The sequence below is a fragment of the Dinoponera quadriceps genome, unplaced genomic scaffold, assembly GCF_001313825.1.
Source record: "Dinoponera quadriceps isolate SergipeBrazil2010 unplaced genomic scaffold, ASM131382v1 scaffold1432, whole genome shotgun sequence".
Classification (NCBI taxonomy): Eukaryota; Metazoa; Arthropoda; class Insecta; order Hymenoptera; family Formicidae; genus Dinoponera; species Dinoponera quadriceps.
In genome coordinates this window covers 58,597-81,286 of record NW_014555637.1, presented here as the reverse complement: position 1 = coordinate 81,286, position 22,690 = coordinate 58,597, and the positions used below count along the sequence as shown (strand labels likewise).

General features: G+C 42.3%; 1 protein-coding gene and 1 non-coding gene across 8 annotated transcripts in view; both read right to left on the bottom strand.

The window, feature by feature from the left end:
• Window positions 1-174: 174 nt before the first annotated feature.
• On the bottom strand, window positions 175-246 carry Trnap-ugg. Its single transcript has one exon. It is a non-coding gene; the product is annotated as a tRNA-Pro (tRNA).
• A 1,738-nt stretch (window positions 247-1,984) lies between these two features.
• Window positions 1,985-22,690, bottom strand: part of LOC106744929 (solute carrier organic anion transporter family member 4A1) — a 31,772-nt gene continuing 11,066 nt past the window's right edge. Inside the window, exons 1-13 of one of the 7 annotated variants that reach the window (XM_014620087.1) lie at window positions 19,713-20,480; window positions 19,122-19,365; window positions 17,525-17,744; window positions 14,368-14,536; window positions 13,773-13,914; window positions 12,775-12,949; window positions 12,582-12,684; window positions 6,050-6,171; window positions 5,664-5,927; window positions 4,611-4,812; window positions 4,351-4,501; window positions 3,535-3,917; window positions 1,985-3,134 (exon numbers count right to left, since the gene is read on the bottom strand). In XM_014620087.1, the coding sequence (XP_014475573.1) occupies window positions 2,948-3,134; window positions 3,535-3,917; window positions 4,351-4,501; window positions 4,611-4,812; window positions 5,664-5,927; window positions 6,050-6,171; window positions 12,582-12,684; window positions 12,775-12,949; window positions 13,773-13,914; window positions 14,368-14,536; window positions 17,525-17,744; window positions 19,122-19,145 (2,142 nt within the window). In that variant the 5' untranslated portion in view covers window positions 19,146-19,365; window positions 19,713-20,480 and the 3' untranslated portion in view covers window positions 1,985-2,947. Of the gene's footprint in view, window positions 3,135-3,534; window positions 3,918-4,350; window positions 4,502-4,610; window positions 4,813-5,663; window positions 5,928-6,049; window positions 6,172-12,581; window positions 12,685-12,774; window positions 12,950-13,772; window positions 13,915-14,367; window positions 14,537-17,524; window positions 17,745-17,926; window positions 18,101-19,121; window positions 20,481-22,690 lie in introns of those variants that run through there. The other 6 variants (XM_014620088.1, XM_014620089.1, XM_014620090.1 and 3 more) reach the window with 6 other exon arrangements.

The window sequence follows — 22,690 nt, the reverse complement described above, 5'->3', positions numbered from 1 at the left end:
GCTGTAGAGTCAGCCGATGCGACTTGAAAAAAGAAACAAAAATTGTTTGTTTTCCCTCTGTATTTACGATGAATATTTTCATTCGAGAAGTGATATATATGTGAACATTCGCAATTGGACGTGTGCAACGACGTTAACACAGGCAAAAGGAAGATGAAATAGTTCTAAAAAATCGGGCCCCTCCGGGATTTGAACCCGGGACCTCCTGCACCCAAAGCAGGAATCATACCCCTAGACCAAGAGGCCAGATAACTGTGGGGTTTCAAGAAACATTAACCCGTTGAACACCGTTACGAAAATTTAAGGTAATGTAATGTACGTCGTATTTAGGATATTTATATATTAATATTTGAGGGAGAGATGTGTTTCTAAATGTGAATCTGCCGTAGAACACATTCGATCACACGTACGATGCATTACGACAATTCGTCGGTACATTAGTGACTATCGGTAAAATTGTAACGATTCCGTTGAATTTAACTCCTCTAGAGGGCGCCTGTAATCGTTGACAGCTTAGTCGACGACGGTTAAGCGGATCTAGAGTTGTATAACTGGAACTCGAATGAAAAAGAAATTATCTAGATGTAACTAAGAATGTTGGTAACGTTATAATTTATTACTGACATTATCAACTTTATGTATAACAAATTATGTATGATAAATATGTACATAACAGAGAGAGAGAGAGAGAGAGAGATATCATTAAGCATGTTAAATAAACGTATTTTAGTAATAAAATTTTTAACTATGACATCCCCTTAATAACAACAAATGAATTATTATGATTAAGCAGCCCTCCATATGGTCGATCATAGCATCGATATTTCAAAAATCACAAGAAACGCTTCGATATGTAGTTACGTTACTTACGTCGGGATGCGGAATGTCGTATTTGAGGAGCAACTCTGTATTTCTCACGTTTTTGTATTTCAACACATCGAATATAAATCCCGCGACTGAATCGTTGTCGTCGGAAAAGTCGAAGGTGAGTCTTGTGCGCTCGTTATGAGAAAGTGTCATTAAATAGCGAAAATCTCTGAAAGCGAAAATCTCATCGAACAGGTTATCGGGAGTGTCGAATAAAGAATCGCGTAACCGTCACGTAATGACGACTCGAAGTTCCACGGTTACTTGTTACGTTTCCAACTTATGAAAGCAGTCTCGTCGCGTGCGAAGCATCGTCGGGAGTGCCGAAACCAAGTTTCACGCGGTCGTTGCGACGAGATGTTACAGTCACGAGAAGTAAATATTTTGCAAATGAATGAATGGCTTAGGATGACTAGTCAGATTCGACATACTACGACTCAACTACGATTTCGAAGTTGAAGTGGCTGTATTCCATCATTTACGACTCACCGAGGGAAAAATTGGTAAGTGGAGCAAATGTCGTAACAGATAATATATGTTATATTTGTGACTCTCAGATAGCATATAATATATTTATAAAATATTTTATAAGTATAGATATTAAATATTTTGTAAATATTCAAATGTCAATAGGGAAATTCTGGTATGAAAGAGAGATAATTGGTCTGTTCTTTTTATCTGCATTGCTGAACTATTGTAATAAATTCGAGTGAGACAAAATATATTTGTCTCATTCTAACTTATTGCACCAGTTCGGCAATGCAGCTAAAAAGAACGGACTATATGATAAATGTACAAAGATATTTACAAAGAATACTTTTCATAAATAATAAAAATATAATTTCACTTAAGTAAAACTATGTTTTAATTATTTATGAAAAATATTCTTTATAAATATTTTGTTAATATGTAAATATACCAAGTACTATCGGTATTCATAATCTTTCTCTCATCTCAATTTTCCGGACATTTTGAATATTTACAAAATATTTAATATATCTATATTTTTAAGGTATTTTATAAATATTACGTTGTCTGGGCTCTTTCAGTTTTGCTTGTCTTCGTTGCGTCGATCACTCAGTCATTACACATCGTCGTTTCAATAATGAAACTCATCGAAATAATACTGGTTTTAATTTTTGATGTTTGATACATTCAGTGCGAAAATCACGAACGTTCCAACGAACATTTCGGGGAAGGCCGAAAGCGTCATGTACAGGAGCAGACAAAGATCAGTGCGTTTCGTGTACTTCGCTAGCTTTTTATTGGTGACATGTATAATACGTGCTCTAGGCGTATCGGTATTTTCCATTTAACAAAAATAATTACGAGTGAAAAACGGCGCAAAAAGTTCGATATCAAACCAGCGATACATATGACAACCATCAAGGCATTATTGTTGATATATCGGTAGAAACGTCTCCGACATTCGCGTGTCACACACACGTATTTTCTCGCGTATTCTCGCGGATATATAAAGTACTATCGATATTCACCATTACAGGAAACGTAGCTAACTGGTCTTTAATTGACAATCGGTAAACGTTGGGATTACAAAAATTCACGTTATAAGGCTCGGAAGTTTGAGCTGCGCGAACGGGTGCTTGTGGACAACATGTCCGTAACAGGGTAATCAGAGGAAGGAGTTACAACTTCGGTCATCGTAGGCTCTTTGGCGATCGGGCTACCATATCACGGCCTAGATCTTAACGCCCCGATTCCCGAACCTCAGTTGTAGGGCTATCAAAAATTTGTTTTCACTCGTCCAACGCGCGAGAATAAGTTCTCTATCACGCAAAACCACTTCGCTCGCGTTACTTCGACACACGCATATGCATTCATTCTGTCCCTGCTTGTGTTACTTCGATAAACGCACATTTTATTCCGCTTTGATATTTTTCTATGCTTTCGTGACTCGGATTATCCTACACTCGGATCACTTTGTTCCTCAGAACATTCGTTTCATCCGCGAAACAAATGTCGCAACATTTTTGCCTCGTGATAAACTGTGCAACTGCTTCTGTCGTGCCTATAAAGCACTCTAAGAGGATAATCTTCTAAGGGACAAAGTAACCCGAGTTTACGATATCGTGGTCGGAACTATTTGAGCTTCCTGGGACGTGTCGCTTAGCATTAGAGTGGCCGCGGTTTGCTGCCGGGAATTCTGGTCGATGCCTCGACTACCTGGTGGTACGTACGTCCACCATGCCAGGAAGAAGAAGAGAAGCGACGCTGCTTTTCCGATAAATGCCAGAGCGAGCATGTACCTGAAATATATAGCATATTAATAAACGAAATTCAAGTAGGACAAACATATGTCTCACGTACCAGCCTGCTTCGACAGCGTCAATGAAAAGTACGATAAATTGCAAAACTTCAATTTTCCGGAAGAATTATTTGTACCTTTTTGTATTATTTTTTTTCTTTCTAAAAATTTTCTTTTCCATTAATTACGATAGAAGCAAAATATGTACAAATCTAAATGTAAAATTAAAATAACAATGTTGAAACAAGTACAGAGCTATACGAATTAGAGTTACAATATTTTTTTTTTAGATACGCTACTGATAAAAGAGCAGTGAGAAATAAATGTAGTCGAAGATATCCGAAAAACTCAATTAGCATATTTCTCTTCAATGCTGTCGACAATTACGCCGATTTGCTAACCTGCTCATGTAATAATTGTCGTAAACGAGACACGCCCCTCTGCCATCGCACGTTTCGTTCCACAAGATGCATGTGTCGTCTATGAGAGCACCAAATACCATAGGCGCCGGTATTGTGCCCAAAATTCGTACTTTAATCCACTGTATACCCAGAGCGAACGATCTCTGATCGTCTCGCACGACTCGTAAGGTAGACGAAAGTGCCGGCATCGTACAAAGAAAAGTCATGAACATGTTGCAAAAGGCCAGAACGATGAATAGCCACAAGTGCGAGCACCTGCTCGAGCAGGTAGTGTTGATAGCTTCGTACGGGACAACGTCACCGACGTCGTCGGTCGTTAAATTCATCGCCGGCGCGTGTATGCAACTGCAGTCCGTATATATCTGCGACAAAAAATTTCATTTAACATTTAATGGGTGCAAAATTGACTCGTGGATACATCGAGTCGGTGCCAAAGTGCACTTCGTTCTTTTCCCTTTCAGCTTTGATTTAGATAAAAGTTAGAGAATACAAGTTACAAGTTTCAAAACAAAAAGATCTGGGAAATTTCTTTCTATGTAGAAAAATCGAAGTGAATAATAATCAATTAATTTGCAATTAATTTAAAAGTCACTTCGATATATATGGTATAATCCTCGCGTTCGACTCTAATTGCAAGTATAACGGACCATCTGCGCCAACCTAGTAAAATTAACTTTCCATAGCAAAATCAGGTGTTGCTAAAATTGATTTTTTTACGTTAAAAATAGATGTTAAAAAGCACGATGTATGACGTTAAGATACGTGAATACGTCGGAGGATAAAATTATCACTCACTTTGACGTCGTTTATCGGTGTTTCTCGAAAACAACCGGCATGACAAGGTGAATAATACGTGATTCCGTCGACGCCGCATATAGGGTCGAATTGCGATTTAGCACAGCCGCAGCCGCTATTACAGACGTTCTCCAGAGATAACGCGACCTTTCTGTAATAATAAGATATCATTTAGAGCGAGAAGCAGGTGTAACGAACGAGCCAAGTTTCGCGAGCGATTAATCAATCGCTGCCACAGAGTTTTACTAATTGGCGCGTACTTTGTGGTGTTTTGATAAGGTACGGTTAATCCGGCGAAATCGAGGTTTGGACAATTCAGAGCGAAGCACAGCGTAAAGGCGATACAGGCGGCTGTGGCCAACAGGCAAAACTTGAGAATACCGGAGCAGGGCAAGTTAAAGCGTTTTATCAAATAACCACCGAGGAAGGTACCACCGCCTCCCGCCGGCACGGTCACCAATCCTGAAAGGGAGACAAAACCACTGTTTCAATATAAATCGTATACCACGGACAACTATCGAAGTTTTGCTCGCTGTAGCCTTACGCATTACTTTGTTTTAAGGAAATTGTAAAGCTCAGTTTCGTATTTTCAGTGGCGCATTCAAGAAGGCATTCATAAATTTGGTGTTTAATGTTCAATCAAAATTACGTTTCTATTTATTTCATATTTTATCTGAATAATAAGTGTGAATTTGAAACGAAGTTGAGGTAAACATATATACAAAATATTACTAACATGAAAATATTATTTTTTATTTTTCTTATCAACACTATATTATTTATACACATCAGCTCATCTAATAGAGATGCACAAATAGTAGAAAGAAATATATTAATATTTAAATATATGCATTTGTATATAAATATATATATATTTCAAGTATTACTATAAATTATGAATTTGACACCGCTATATTCTTTAAAACAAAATGGTCTTTAATATCACAGTATTTTTCGTCAAAATCTTATTTTTAGTTTAGAAGATATTGAAAAAATAGAAATTCAAAGTAGCACGCTAATTCTCAACGAACACGTATAAAAAGTGTCAACTTTAGTTTCAAATATCCCAGTTCTCGAACGGTCAATCTTTCTCTAATTGCACAAACAGTTAGATAATATTTCAACGTATACATGGTGCAAGCTTCATCGATTTCTCATCAAACTCATTTCGCTTTACGACCTCCTTAAAAAATCGATTGATCTCGAAAGTTATTTTCTACTGAGCCACGGTAAAGTAACATAGCGTGCGTTCATGGTGAGGGTTGTTTAGTCACGATATGATAGACTATTAATCGAAATGACACTTTACTCACCCATCAGCAACGCGGCCGAGCTGGCACTGACGCTGAATTGATTTTCAATCAGTTTCGGCAGGAAGGCAGCGAATCCGGCAATCAGCAACCCTTCACTGGCACCTGCCAGGTTCAGCATAAAAAATGCCGGATTTCCGAGCAGCTCGGTGAGAGCGCGCGGCAGCTCGCGTATTTTGGAAAACGCCTCCCCCGTGCCCGCGGTGGACGATCGAGTCGATTTTTCGTGCGCCTCCGACACTCTATCTTTGGCTAGTTCCTCTGATCCTGCGAAGAATTATCGATTTCATCGGTTACGTTCAGTCATACTTGCACCTTCAATTCGGCACATCAAAATTCGTCCCGCAGTTATTCGATAGATTCCATTAATTACGCGGTAATATTCGTACCTGGCAGAGCCGCCGGAAATGCTAAAACAGGCACCGCGATGATAAAACAAATGACAGCCACTGCCAAGAAACCGATCCACCACGCGCCAATCCAAACGTTACTGTCGGGAGTTAGCCCAATCCTGTAATTCGATATTTTTAAGTTTCAATGTGCTCGTTCGATTACCGACGAGTCCTTGTGTCTAGTGGGTAACTTTTATCGAAGATGAAAATTCGAGGAGATAAAAGTGGATTTAGGTGAAAATAAATTTAGAATTCGTTCCATCTGCGATCCGAGACTTCGATTTTCTATTTCGAGTATTTTCATGAAATAATGATGGGCACGAGTACTCGACAACAAAACTGAACGGTTAATTAGTTCACGCTACTCCAAATAAGCTCACTTTCTCCAAGTTAAAATTATGGTTTTACATTAAATTTGTAAATTATATCCAGTTTTAAAACCAATGGAGAATCTCAACATAGAAAGATTATACAGATTGTACAAATTGAAAGATTTACTATTGTCCAACTTGATACTATAAATATTTACTATTGTAAATATTTACTATTACATATTATATGTGTATATATATTACTATATATAATATATATATATATATATATATATATATATACACATGGCCGTTTTCTTCATGTTTATGTAGACTTTAATAAAAAGGTTTATTTTACAATTATATTTAATATTTAAAAAATTAGCTCAATATTAACTAACTTCTTTAACTACAAATAAAACATGAAATAATCAAATATTAAATGATATGGCTAATAAACAACGGAATTAAGGGTACATTAAACGATAAATTTTCCTTATTCTTAAATTTACACTTTTTTTATTAATATTGGAAGTTCTAACAAGATTTAAAGCTCAAAGAGATTAAAGAATTTACACTAGATTTTAAAGCTAGTGTTCATAATTGTAAATTATGTACGATCTTCGATTGAGAGCGCAATTAATTGCAACCTCGTATTTTTATAGGATCGTTATTCGGTTGTTCGGATCAATGTGTTTCTCTTGTATGAAATAATGTAATAAGTACAAATATAGGTCAAACGATTCAAGAGATTCATTAAGCTATAATTATTTGTCAAATATAATATCTCAATTTCGACTCTGATATATAAGTCCATTAAACGTTCGTTAAAATCAGAAATCTCTTCAATATAAAATTAGACATATCTGAAAAAATATATATAACGTATCACATACCGGCATTCCCGTAATCTACGTCTTTTATCTCGATTTTTCGATCCAGCATCCTGGTTCCTGGTTAATCCGTGGCACTTCGGATACTCCCTCACACATGACACTGACACTAGTTAGTTGATAGTGTAAATTCGATTCGACCGGGTAAACGCGTGTTCATTAACGCGATGCCGATGGGGCGATTAAATATTTCAAAAATCGAAATATTTTGATCGCTCGATAGGAATCATCTAAGGGACACCAATACGATACATACTACACAGGGCTGTGCATTGCTTGTCGACTCGAAACGTAACACTCGCGGAAACTGCTGTGTGACACGAGAGAGAATGTCAAAACAATTGGGAAAAATGCTCGTGTCACGCCAAGCGCCAGCTGCCCCTCATTGAACGGCCGAGAGAGAGAGAGAGAGAGAGAAACCGCAACAATCAGTACCCTCAAAACATACAGAATCTTTTAGTCGGTGTTATCTTCGTGCGCTACATTGCGTTTCGAGCCGGCGAGCGATCCATATACCGCACATACGTGCGTCGGTGCGTTAGTTATCATTCCTCGCGAGTGATCGGAATATTTCGGCGACTCTTGAAATATTCAGACTCTCGATGGCACCGCGTTAATTAACGCGCGTATCTCCTATTGAATCGTACCTACGCGAGCGTCAGTGCCACGAGTGAATGTCCGGAGTACCGCGACGAAGCAAAATCCCAGAATCGGGATACTGAATCTGAAAGCCAGGATGGAGGACACGGGACGCCGGAACGCGAGCAACGGTGCAGCGCATATTTCCAGGTATGCCGGATCATTTATTATACAGGAAGTTTACCGAGAATAAAAGGATACGCGAGTCGAAATTTAAGCCGGCGGCATGCGCGTTTATAGCCCGTCATCATTTAACGGATAATTGAAGCTTCGTAAATCTCTGATACGATTCAAATAGCGATTTTAAAACGCAGAGATAATCGAATATTAAATAATTCTTGAATAATCGTCCCTTAAGCTTAAAAAGAGAAAAATATTCTGCTGCTAAGAAAAACGATTACTAAGATTATTTTCATTCTTTTAAGTAATCGTTATCTACGATGAAGAATATTTTCTTGATAATAGTTTTGAAATACATTCATCACAAATTTTAGGAAATTATCGTTCAATTATCGTTCAAAAAGAGAATTTGTTCTCTTTTTGAGAATATTATAAAATTTATTGAAGAAAAGTTAAATTCGGTTAATTTGAATAAGTAAATCGAAGTTTTGCTTCAATTTAATACTTTCGATTGAAATATAAACTTACTACAGGGGAAAATATACATATATGTATTGAATAAATTTTTGCTGCTCATGATTGAATTTATAATATATTTGCGGACATATAAACTTATCAAATATTTGAAACAAGTAATATTTGTTTGGATGCACTATGTATTTTCTACATGTACACGTAGAAATAGTCCATAGGCAAACATTTGTAGCATCACGATAGGACAATAGCTTGTATAATCCTAGGTGTTATACCTCGAGATTTTCCATTGATACTTCGATGAAATTCGTTAGATTAATGTAGGACTAAAATTTTAATTCGGATTATCTTGGCCGAATGAATCAGCGCGAATGGNAAAAAAAAAAAAAAAAAAAAGAAACGACCAACGAGAAAAAGTCGCGCACCTATCCGCGAAAGGTTTCAAGTTTCACCCGCATCTGCGGTTTTTCTCGCATCTGCGATCCGCGTATTAACGTCTGGTTCGAACTAATTATCTCGGAATCTTCCCGGACCGATCTCCTTCGCGAGCGGCGATTTCGTTTACGCGCTTTTAATTTCACGCGGTTGGGAATTCCGGGGCCGCGGTAAAGCTTACGTAACTTTTCCGACTAATTGCCGGTACGAGATACACTCCGGAAAAGGTCTCCTTTGCGCGGCTCCCGCGCACGACCGTTCAACCGGACAAAACTCCAGTAATTTTGTCGAGGCACGACGCATAGTGACGGGCCCGAACAGATCCCGCAGCGTGTAATTATCGATCGATCGGTAGCGGAAATACAGCGAAGGGAAGAATGCTTACTTCGTGAACGAAGAAGGAGGATCGCTCGCTTCCGCCGGTTTTGGTTTCTGCACGCGACGAGAGATTTCGCAAAGCGGAAGCACGCGCGCGCGCGCGAGCCGTATTATCCGCGTATAAATATTAATGCCGATAACAAGAGTGTCGTCGTTGAATATTCGGGCGAGCGCCGTAAATTCCGATCGAGCGCGATTTATGGAAACATGCGCTCGATGAGAACGCGTCTCGGGAGCGTTGCGGTTACGCGGCGAGAGAGCATGCGAAAGAGAATCGGGAATCTACGGACGATTCCGGTGCGGAATCCGGAGGAGGAATCGACATCCGGGAAAGCGAAAACGATTTGAATAACGTTCGATCCCATCCTTCCCGAGAAGAGCGGCACGCGAGCGCGCGCGAGAGGGACTATACGGTGTAACTTATCGTGGGAAGGAACTCGAAAGTGAGAAAGCGGAAAACCGGAAAAAGTAGTCGCGTAGAGGAGTCGTTCACCTCCGTCCGACTCGGCCAGCTGCATCTGCCGCTGTTTCTACGGCGGAACTTTTCATTTACCCGCGAAATTAAACGCGGCGCATACACGAGCGCCTCTCGTGCGCGCACGCGCGGCGTAGCCTAGGAGTGCCTATTACGCGAATAATTTCACCTTACTTCGCCGTCCTTTTCCTCGAAATTCACGCTTCTCGCACGAGGAAAAAAGGGAGAGACAAGGGGGGAGAGAGAGGGAGAGAGAGAAGCGGTGTAATTGCAACCGCGAAAATGCCGTTGTAAAGCAACGCAAAACCGGCATCGTGCTCTACATCTGTTCTATTTTTCTTTCCGTTTCACGTAGCCGAATGAGATTTCCGAGGAAGCTCGGAGGAGGAACGGTAACTCGGAAACGAACGATCGATTTTTATCGAGCGCCGGTCCAGACGCTCCGCAGACGCCGGGTAGGATCCTCCCGAAAAATCTTGCGCTATGTCGAACATCGACGAAACTCGATTTGCCGCGCGCGCAGGTATTCAGCTTGGAAAAAAATCGCGTCGGTTCGACTAACGATTAATTCGATTCGCGCACGGCACGGTGACTCAACGGTCGACGAAGGGGCGCGCGGCGGAAGGGCGGGGAGACGCGTAGACAAATGGAAGTTGATTGTGTCCTAAGTGCCGGGGGATGAACCGACAGTTTTGAAGGGTAACATCGCCGTCATCGTCAAACATTGGTTCACCGCTTGACATTTTCCCCAAGGGATATATATTATATATATCGGCGCCGAGTTACACGCACTATTAATCTCGGCCCATTATATGCTCTAATGGTCCCGCGGAATATTTTTAACGGCGCCGGGTGCGTCGCAAGAAGCACGTGTCCTCACGGTTTTTTTATACCCCTCTCGGATGAATCTCCTTTCTCGGCTATCGAATACCCGCGTATCCACATACACGCACACATGCGCCTGTACACACACACACACGTACGTGCATGCGTACACACATGCAACGAAGCGCTGGAGCGGTTATCGTTGCATCGTTCGATAATTACTTACGCAGAGATCAGTTAATCGAATCAAAGCCCGATTACCAGTGCGATATTTAACCGGTGCTTGATTACCGGGAGAATCTCGCCATCGATATCAAATTTCCTACAAAACGATCAAACGCGCGCGCATCACTCGAACGCTGGTGGCGAAATGACGAATATGCGCGCATTTGCATACCATCAGATCGGCGAGTTATTCCGTCGAAACCGCACGTCGACACGCGTGTTATCGTCGCTCACGTACATACACATACACACACAGACACACGCACACACGGTCACGTGTGCGCGTATATACCGTCCGGGAGAGATCGGCGCAAACGGCCGATAAATCCTCGCGAGAATTTAATAAAGTTGCCGCTGACGCGTGACTAAACGTTCCCGCGTGTTATCAGGGGTAAAAAAAAAAGTGGAAAACGCGTTTAACGTGACAACGGGAAGCGACGAATTCCGATGGCACGACCGTTTACACGTTTCTACTCCGCTTTCGTTCAACGACTACGACACTCGTCGGCAATATGTTTCGCAAATAGAATATCCATCTTTCTCGTCTCGCTCGTCGTCGCTCTGTTTCGCGGCTGAAGACACCGCGTAAAAAGGCTGATTCTCGCATCACACGCTCGACGGGATCAACGATGACCAGCGTTTGCCGGTATTTAGATCAGATTATCTAAATAATCTAGATGAATAAATAGGTCATCTTTATCTTTATCTAGATGGGAGAAATACAAAATATATTCATCTTTATCTTAGATAAAAAAACACGTTATCTCATCTAAAAATGATCTGAAGTGACATATAGTCCATATTCTGAACTCACTTTCCGATCAAATAAATAAAATAATACGGACTTATGTGTTAAGCCCATATCGGACTAGGAATTGGAGATTAGATTTTAACGAATCGACAAATTTCGGTTTTGTCTTTTTGGTCTGTTCTTTTTAGCTGCATTGCTGAACTGGTGCAATAAGTTAGAGCGAGATAAAATATACTTGTCTCTAATTTATTGCACCAGTTCAGCAGCGCAACTAAAAAGAACAGACCATTTATTTCAATTGATCAATCCACTTTAAGCCTGTATCAAACTGCCCAAATCAATTCTTAATGGACCAATCACAATAGACTAATTACATGATGCTTCATTATGATAGGCCCTTCAAAAATCGGCAGTCATAACCGATAATCGGATAGGTCTTCACAGTCAGTAGTTTGATACGGGCTTTATAGAAGAAAACTGAGATAATGACTGTGTTCAGAAAACACAGCGACTAGTGAGCAGTCAATGGTTATTGGTCTTTCTTGTTAGATCCTTAAATTTAGAGCAATTACGTTAACGAATTACTCAACCGTTGTGCAATTTTATGATCTGCGTAGTTTTTATTATAAATTTGTATAAAGCTCTCATGAAAACAATATCATATAAAAAATGATCTCTCATGAAAACAATATCATATAAAAAATGATGTATACAAGTAGCACTACTTATCTTCCATCTAGATAAATTAAAAGCAAAATCATCATTATCTTATCTGGGATGAATTTGTCTGATTTTCATCTCATCTTCATCTAGATGAATCTAAAGTCATTTAAGGCTAACATTGCAAACGACTGATAATAAATCGACGTGAAAACAGGAGGAAGCGATGCGCTGATGCGATACAATGCGGACGGAATGAAAACGGGGAAGGAACTTGAAGCCCGAGAAATCGGAGCGTTAATGTGTACGTGTGTGTGTGCTTTACAAAAAAATATCGACTTACGTCGAAGAGTCCACCGTGAAGAAGTCCGTGTAGACCTTCAATAATTCACCTCCGACCACGTAGCCCAACGCGGGTCCTATTATGGCCATAGTGTAGTAGATACCTGCCGACACGTTTCACGAGTCGCGTTAAAATCGAAGAAAATCGATAGGCTAAAAGCGCATCCGCATCGCAAAACGGTAGCGCGTCTTACCTAGATACACCGAGGACATCTTCTTCGAGACGTTCTCGTCTAGATACGTAACCCCGAGCGTATAAAAGGGTGCCGCACCGGCGCCATGTAGCAGCTGAGCTACCAGAAATATGGTTAAGTACACGCCACCGTAAGGCTCTAGCTCCGCTTGAACGGCAGATCCCGCGCAGGATATCTGGGAAAGTGACCGAAATATTGATAAATCAAGCAGGTCGCCGGTGGTGAAACTACGCGAACTACGGTAAATGGATGTCGGGAGTTGGACGGGGAAAAGAAAGCAATTATAAACGAGCTTCGATTAATAACTTCTTATTACGCGCTTGTATGTTCATTATTCTACGACCGGGATCCCCTGCGAATATGGGAAGTGTAATCGAGCGTATCTTCCCGCTTTAGGGTAGTCGTGTTGGAATAACAAACGGAATGCAGCACAAATGAAAAACTCGGATACGCATTCCCGTAATAATAATTTCTACATAGTACACAATATTTTGTACTTGTGTTAAAATCAGTCTGTTAAAATTTTCGTGTTAAGTTTTATATTGCATACCTGCGTATTAATTTAACATATCGTGTTTATGTTATCTCAACATTTTTCGTTGTGTCGACATTCAACATATATGTTAAAATAACACATTTTATACTTCAGCGTGGTATGAATTTAGTGTTAACTTTGGACATGATATTACTTTTCAACGTATTCACCTTGTGTTAAATTAACACAAAAGTTTGAATAGACCGTTCATCTGAAATGTGTTAAATTTAACACAAAATTAGGGTCGTAGAAAGATTATAAATAGATTACAGATAAATTCTAAGATTTTGTAAATCAGTTTAGGGAAAACAGTGAGCTATAAATAAATATAAATATATAATAAAAATAAATAAAGAAATAAATACGTGAAATAAATAAAAGTGAAAATAGCAGGTAAAAATGGTGAAAAAAACCTAAAACAATTATGAAATAATGGTCTGACAAGTTAATGACGATAGTTTACCGAACGGGTACTCGAGGTATTGGCGGCACTTTGGCATACGTTTTCCGTCTGCTGACCTCCTCTGTACGGTCCGGCGAGATAATGTGGCGTCGCAAAAAGCAGACTTCCTATACCTAAGACTAGAACTCCCAAGCCTATGTATCTGCAATATTTCGGAGTGTCCGGTTAGAATTGCAGCCAGTGGAAAACTCGCCGACGCGACATACTATACGTCGTTCTATATTTTGCAGTTGGACTCGATAAGAGCGGCAAAAATCGGACATTTTAACGAATATATAGCAGTATATATTATCTTGTTAAATTAAGCAAAATGAGAGAGATTTTCTTTCCGAAAAGTCGATCGTTGCTGATCGCGTTCGCTGCGTGGCGAAAGTTTAAGATCTCCGGCGGTTTATTGATTATCGATTACGAGCTTGGAGAGTTACGATGGCGTGGCAAAGAAACGGGATGGAGATTAACGCCGACAATGTCGGACGGACTGACGTTAAGATTAATATTTATGAGAATCGTCGAGCAGAGGCGATATCGGTATTAATATTAATGCATAAGACAATGGCGCTTTGGCGACACACGCGCGCGCACGGTGCCTTCGTACCTCGGTTTCGACGCTTTCGAACGGCCGCCGAGATAGCTTACTGGCACGAGGAGGAGGAAGCTGGCGATGTCGTAACCGCCCGCTATCAAGCCGGTCTCCGACGATTTCAGTCCAAATCTCCTCTCTATTGTCGTTATGACGACGTTTACAAAACCATTCACGACCATTCCTGGAACAACGAATACACGCGCTCAACAAACCCGACTGTATCCCGCGCGGGATCAATCTCACGATATCCGCCATTCGGAACCGCGCAGTTTATCCTACGATCGAATACGATATTTCGCGATCGTCGCGAAATCGAAGCTATATGTGATCACTGTAATCCTTTAAGACTCCAAATGTTTTTTACATGGAAACTTTTGAGCTACTTTCCCTCCAAAATCTTACCTTAAAATCATCGCAAGTCCAAGTGTGTTATTTTAGCTGAGGTTTTTCTTACCGTTTTGAATCACATCATTTAACACGATTGGATGTGTTATAACTTATAAATTAACATGATTAAATAACGTAAAACGGTAAGAAAAACGGTGTAAAAAGAGCTTCAGTTAAATGTGTCATTTTTAGATATTTATACGTGTAAAAATATACGCTTGAATTTGCAGTGATCTTGGGGAAAAATCATTAAAAAAATAATTCTCTCTCATGGATCCCAGTAATCCACCATCACAATTGTGTGATGGTTGAATACATAGTGAATTATACACAGCGTGTTCCAATTCCTATTAATGGAAATAATTGAATATTATAAACTAAGTATCGTAGCCGAAAATATTTCAAATCAAAGTTGTACAGTTTCGAGGAGAACGTAGGATGATATTACTTGCTTGACCTTTAGTGATCTTGCAATGACTTCGCTAAGGTCATGTGAATGTTACCTTTAATGTTTTTAATAGAATTATATAGTTTTTTAACATAAATTGATTTCTCCGATCATCATCTTCGTATAAAAGTACTGCAGTTAAATCATCGGACAATGGATATTTCCCGAGATATTTTATATTTTATTATTTTACATTTTATTTATTTTGTTTTGTCCTGATATTTTTGAATGGGAGATGTGAAATATCTTGTAAATTATGCACTTTACGATAATTTTATTTTAATACATTTGAATGTAAAATAACTGAAGGAGTCGATTGTTGTAAAAAAAAATATACAATTATAAAGTTATAAAAAATAGTAATGTGAGACTGCCGAAAAGTGAATAGTTTAGCAGATGTTTCACATCTTATTTTAAAAAATATCAGGATAACACATATAATATTTCGAAAAGTATTTACTTTTCGATCATTTTACTTCAATATTTTTAAACACAGAATAATCAGATAAATTCATTCATTTAAAAAAAATTATATAATTCTACTGAAAAAATTAAAAGTAACCTTCAAGTGACTTTAGAGAAGTCACTAAAGATCAAGCAAATAATGTCGTCATATGTCTCTCGCGAAATTCTCCTCCCCTCATGTAACTTTCATTTTAAATATTTTTGGCTGCAATCCTTAGTTTTCTAGATATTCTGCTGTTTTCATTAAAACAGGACACTCTTTATAGGTATATAATATTTCACTACGGCCGGTATTCATAGTCAGATTTTATATTTAAAATTGTCTTAAGTTTATCTTCAGATGCTGTATCGCATTTCATTACGAAACATCAATATGAACTTAAGACGGTCTTAAATATAAGATCCGATTATAAATATTGGCGACGGTTTATATGACGGTAATATGACGGTTTTAAACGGTGGCTCGAGGTTAAAGGGACAAACACGATATTTGAAAAAACGCTCTATTGTTGCGCAATATGAGCTTAAAGAAGCGTTGCGAAACTAAATACTTTGACGTCCCGCGCTCTACGCGTAATTTTATTTTGCTGACATTTATCCCCTTATTTCAAGAAATATTTGCCGACAATATAACAGTTCGTAATTGTAATATCAAAAATTGTAATATTATAACGCGATAAGATAAGAGTCATATAATGATAAATTTATAAAAATTTATAGGCAAGGAAGATGTCTCTCGAGATACCGTCCAAATGAGTTCTCGAAATTTAGATGGCGGGTGGAAAAGTTTTATACAAGATAAGTGCGCCCGTCAAAGTGTCAATAATAAGATTCCTTCGTGTACACGGCGACTCGTGCCGCCGATATACCCCGGTGGAAAACGGATCGCGTATTTATTAGGTGCCGTATTCTCGGTTTCGGGACGCGCGGAATATTTCGCCGGAGCGTGTCTGTAAATAGCGCTCCTCTGGATTCATCCAGTGTCGTACGTGGTGGTTGCGGGAGGCGCACTGACGGCACTACAATGCGTCATGTTTCTTTCGCTAGTCTCCGCTGTATCGCACGGACCGCTCGGGGTAAAATGTGCCCCTTAGGACGCATTTAACAGATACACTCTAATCCCGTGGAAGCACGCCCGGCACGAACGGCCGTTGCACTGAAAACTTGAAAAATAATGCCCGACGCGCGCGTCGTTAAGATTTCTTATCTCGTCCGGGCCTATGTTCATCCGTTAACATATTTCTTCCTCCTTCTTTCCTACATGCTCTCTCTCTCCCTCTCTTTCTCTGCTTCTCCACCTGTACACACCTCGTAAATACGAAACGGTTGACATCGGTCCGACAAACTCGATTTCCGGTTATCGCCAGTCATCGGCCCTCCGCCGGTAGCGCCTGTGAAAGCCCCCGAAATTGCATTCGAACATACGGCTATTAGCGCTGCCTAAACGGTAACGTCGCGTCAAACGCTACCACGAAATTATGCGTTCAGGCACGGAGGAGAGAGAAAGAGAGAGAGAGAGAGAGAGTCGCTCGATTCCATCGGCGCGGCGAAGGGGGACAACGCCGGGGTGAAAATACACGCGTCCCTGACACTCGCGTCTAATCTCGGCTGATCGAAGGAGAGTTAACGCTTTACGCACCAACGCGCCGATGCTAATGACGGGCTCGAAGGGGGGTGAGCCGCGAAGCGGGTTCGCCGACTAGTCCTCTCTTCACAGCACTATTATTAAAAACTGCGTTTTCAGAGACGACCGGCGGCACTCGCTTCACTCGGATTCTCGCGACAGGTCGGGCGATTCGAACGCACTGTCGAGCCGTGTGAAGAAAAAAGAAAAAAAAAAGAATAACAGCGTCTATAGAAACCGTGTACCTTGCATAGCTCCGGCCCAACAGAGCCAGAAGAGCGCCCATTTCGCGGTGCGAAATCGCTGCAAGTAAAGCGGCCTGAACCAGAACCAACCGCACTTGAGATTGTCCGCGGTCCTATCCGTCTCCTTCAGAATTTCCGGCTTGATTTCCGGCTTCCTCGGCCCGTCCCCGAACTGCTCCGGGAAGCTAGACAGGGTCTCGTGCATGTCCGGCACTCCCGACTGGAAATCACATCAACAACGAGAGAGGTCATTAGTTATTAGCTATCAGTCGTGCTCGCGATAAAGTGCGTTAGTTCTCCTCGCTATCTCGCGCTGACGTGAGACACTTAAACATCCTGAGAAATACGTGTAAAGTATATGGTGGACACGCAGTGCGGCGATAAAGAATTCAGCGAGCTCACGGTGCGCTGCGCGAAATGACGTTTGTGATTGACCACAGAAGCGGAGGAAGAAAGAATGTACAATCTCCGTGACCTGTGATCTCGGATGGTAGTCGTTCGCGCATCTCGTCCTATTTGTCGATAGTCGCAAGTTACGTGCGATGTTCTTATTGGTTTCATTCGAGATCAACGGTTAATGATTAGCAGGAGGAGGAGTAAGAGAAACGTGAGACGTATTGCGCTGGCAGTATTTCTAAAATGTCCCGTGGTTATCGGCTGCACTGTAAGAACTACTGTGTCTCTACGATGTCCGTAAATTATTAAAAGAGATAGGATCTTATCGCTGTATCGGTCAGAGACGAACGAGTGGAATGTGGCAAAGGGGCAAACGAAAATATGATACTTTCTTCTTCGTTTCCCAATCACCTCACCTATGAATTCGTAAGAAAAAGACGTACTCAATAAACGCATACTAACAGTAACATCACATCAATATTACAATTTCTCGTTCAACAATGTAAATGCAATATAACGTGAGTTGTACATAACAGTTACATTGTTGCATGGGAAATTATATCCACGCAGCACATTTTATCCAGGCATGTACTATAGACGTCTTTAAGATGTCCTTGGAAATCTGAATGTCCGCAGGATAAACGATTGAGAGGATATAATTATAGCTACTTTCGGCCTTACATTCTTTTTATAGTTTTAAGGGAATAGTCACTTTATTTTATTTTTTATATAAACGATTACGAACATGTGCTTGATGTGCCTATTTCGTTTCTTAAATATTTTCTTGGTTCTTCCTCATTTTTTTCAAAAAGTAAAGCGAGAAAATCTATATTTATAATGTCCTTTAACAATAAATCATAGAACAATCGGTAATATGCTATATTTTGGTAATAATAACGACTTTCGTCGGTAATATGCTATATTTTGGTAATAATAACGACTTTTAATTGGAGTCTAAATGATCCCAGGCGAATCATAAAAACAATAATAATAATAATATGCATATAAGATTGTTATCACTGATACTATAGTGAAATGGTTTTCCTGATTATAATTCTTTCACTATGATGATTATAGGCACAAATACCAAATATATTTTTCTCAGTGTATGCTGTGTGAAATAACATCGTTGTAATGTTACTGTGAGTTGGTGCTTACCGGAATCAAAATGAATCATAATGTGTACGTAGACGATACTTACGCTGAACGCAAATTTGTCCCTCATAATTGCCAATAATTTTTCCAAGACGGAGATCTATCGGCACCGCTTTCACTCGCTTCCTCCGCCGATCGCCCTCCGCCAATTTCCGGCGGAGATCGAGTGAATTTAATAAATGCCGGCACACGTCGCACTTGTGTGTGTCCCGCGAAATGTTTCGCTCATGTCAATCCATGCCGTCGAACGTAGATCACTGCGGGCTTTTGTCGGTTTCACACACACACAGCTGAGCGATGTTACCGCGAGATTTTAGGAGGAGGGAAAATTCAGCGCGAGTTAGACAGAGAAAGAGAAAGAGGGGGATAGGGATGGGCGGAAGAAAGACAGAAGGAACGAGAAGCGACTCTCAAGTTAGGGAATTCCACTTTATCTCTCATTAGAGATCGAGAGTCAAACGTGATATTCTTATTCGCGCAGTGTCGAACTTTTCAATGCCGGTGAATTCGTTTCTGGTACTCTCCTTTTTCGCTCGATAACGAATATTATTGTCCGCGAAGCGCTCTTCTACTTTCCGCGCCTTTTTCCTCCACCCCCTCTCCTCTCTCTCTCTCTCTCTACCGCCCTTCCTCTAACCTTTCACGCCGAAGTTTTTCACCCGCGTTTTAATTGCAATTTCCTCGGCCGGCAAGGACACGCCGGCAGGACGTAAATCGTTTCATCAAATCTCGTCGCGCGGATCTCGCTCCGTCTCATTGATCTCGTGAAATTGATTCCGCGGAATCGGAGGGCGGCTCACCTGCGCTCTCATCACGTTACCCCGCGCCAGATCGATCGCGATCTCTCTCGAACTTAACGCCTGTACCGTATCATCTTTCGCGCGACACGCTACCCACGGGGGAGGGGGCGGATACCCCCTCCGCGTCTTGATCTTAATTACGACCCGAGGCGCGCTTTCGCACCGCGCCGATTCAATTTGCAGGAACGACTCCGCCGAGCGGAATCGCGCGAGCCGTTAATAACCCGCAAACGGTAACTCAATTCCACGCACACATGTCGCTCGTTGTAACACCGTGCTGGAAAAAAAAAAAAAAGACGAAAGAAAGAAAGCAGGCAAGCGAGCGTATCTCTCTCTCTCTCTCTCTCGTGTCTCTCTTCGAAGTTCCGGCGAAACCGATAACGAGCGCTCGTTAATTAGCGACCGAGACGCGCATATGAGAGTGATACGTCGGCGTCAGCTCTTGTTTCGTCTTGTGCGATCCTCCCGATCCCGCGACGGTGACGGTCGCATCGAGGTCGAAGTTCATGGACCGTGGCGACCGGGAGCGCGCGTCGCACGCGACTGAAGTCCGCACCCGCGCTCGAGCTCTCGCGCACCCGCTCTTACAGTTTTCCCCCGTGAGTTAAAACGCGCGCGGTGGTACACATACCACCACCGGGGAACAGCACCACCACCACCACCGCTGGAGCATCACCGCCACCGTCTCCGCCGCCACCGGCGGCTTTTACCGCTACGGCAGACGTGGCTGCTCCGTCTCTTTCCATACCTATCTCTCTATCTCTCTCTTCCCGTCGCGCGTTTTCCCGTTCTCTCCTATCAATCGTCCGCCTCCCACTCTTCCTCCCCTCCCGTAGTAGACCCCCCTCTCTCTCTTTCTCCCCCGTTCTTCTTCAGACCGTCCCACCCTCCTTGAGTCCCTGTAAACCGCTTCCACTAGCTGTTGCTTCGCCGCCAAGACGAACACAAGCTACCCCGATTCTTCCGCCCGTCATTTAAATGTGATCAAGTTTATTGGCTCCCGCGCGCGCGAGTCGGGAATTTATGCATCTCTCGTAATAACGGCCAAGTTCCTCGGTAGCGCCGTGTCGGATCGCGGCAATGAGCGTTTGCGCGCGTACTCGTGCGCTCGGGCTAATTAACGAGCGCTCGTTATCGGTTACGCTCACGCCGTGACTCAAAGGCAGATACAGAGCGTTTTCCATTTTTGGCCGTCGTTGGTGTTATTGTCAGCGGTAATTGCCGCTTAACCCCCGCGCGAGTGTGATAGATAACAGATAGACGCACGCTCGACGGCACTTACCGTGTGAGCACAGATCGGTGAATCCGTTCGCCGCCGGCGCGTCGTCACCTGTCGCGTTTACTTTTATTCGGGTCGTTGTAAATTTGGCGCGGTGGTAATTAACGGGATTCGGGACATCGATAATTGTGCAGGGGATCACCGAGTCGCTGGAGCGTTTCGACGGAACTGTATCGTATTCTGATCGAGCTTGTCGCGGTGAGCGCAGGTGAAACGAACTTGAGCGATTCGTTCCGCCGATAAGATCGAATTTTTTCCCCGTAAGATTGTTAATTCCGTACGGCCGATCTGTGCCGCCGATAGAATCTCCCGTCGTTACGTCTGATACGACGTGCAAATAAGATACTCAGATAGTACTGTACGCGGAGGCAGATAACAAAAGTGTTCTTTAACGGCGAAACATTCGTGGGGAGCGTGCAACGACGAGGAAAGCGACACGACAGGGTGGACGTTGATTAGGAAAGTTTCATTATATTCCCGCGGCAACATCCGGAAAATTCCGCAGGCGCGCGCGGAAGATGGAAAAGCGAAAGACGAGCGTAGGTCAGGTCGGATATCAAACATCGCGGAAGCGGCTGGATTTATGGTCGCAATAACCGCCGGCACGCAGAGGCGAAAAGATCGAAATAAATCATTATGATAATATCGCCGTCTAAAGAGAGGCCGGCGCGCGAAATACGGACGATCGGGGAGCGGGGGGAGTCCTGTTGTCGCGCTCGCATCGAAAAATGTCCAAGTCCCCGGAGAACTCTGCGAACAATCGCCGTCATCGTCATCCGATGAGCAATGTTGCTCGCCGACGATTATCGGTACGACGAGGAGAAGCTCTCGGGAACGCGGCGCGGGATCGCGCGGTTCAGGCGGCTTTAATCGGGAACTATGCGGACGAGCTCGGAAACGGAAAGAGTCTGTTCGCGGAGGCAGCTATTTACCGCATCAAATTAAATATCACGTCCATTTGCCTCGCGGACTCGTGATTACTCGTTCGGCGAGAACGAGAGCGAGAGAGAGAGAGAGAGAGAGCAAACGAATGAGCGGCGCGTCGGCGAAAATAAAAAAGGATTGTCACACATTACGTCTGATACATACACACGAGCGTGTGCGGAGCGCGCGCATTACACAATGGGAACGGGCGAAGCAAGCCGGGATCGCGCGCACGTTGCGGGCGGGCGAGGAACGAGGGGAGAGATAAATACCCTTTCGAGGCATCGTCGCGGCACACGTTTCACGAGCCACGCGACCGCTTCGACATAAATTTCGTGGATTTAATAAAGATTCATGGCTTCCGCTTGCAGAGCAGCGGAGCTGCCACGTTGTAGTACCACGGGCTCGTTCGCTCGTCGAAAAGACGACGAGCGGACGTTGTCTCTTATGCGATCTCCTGCCACCTCATAGGCGTCGGGTTTTCCAAAATCACCGTCGCACTGAAACGCGCCGCTCTCCCGCGATTCGAGAACGGGGCTCTGTGGAGTCTCGCGAACTACGCGTATCGGGAACGTGATGATCGAGCGATCCCCTCCTCCCCCCCCCCCCCCC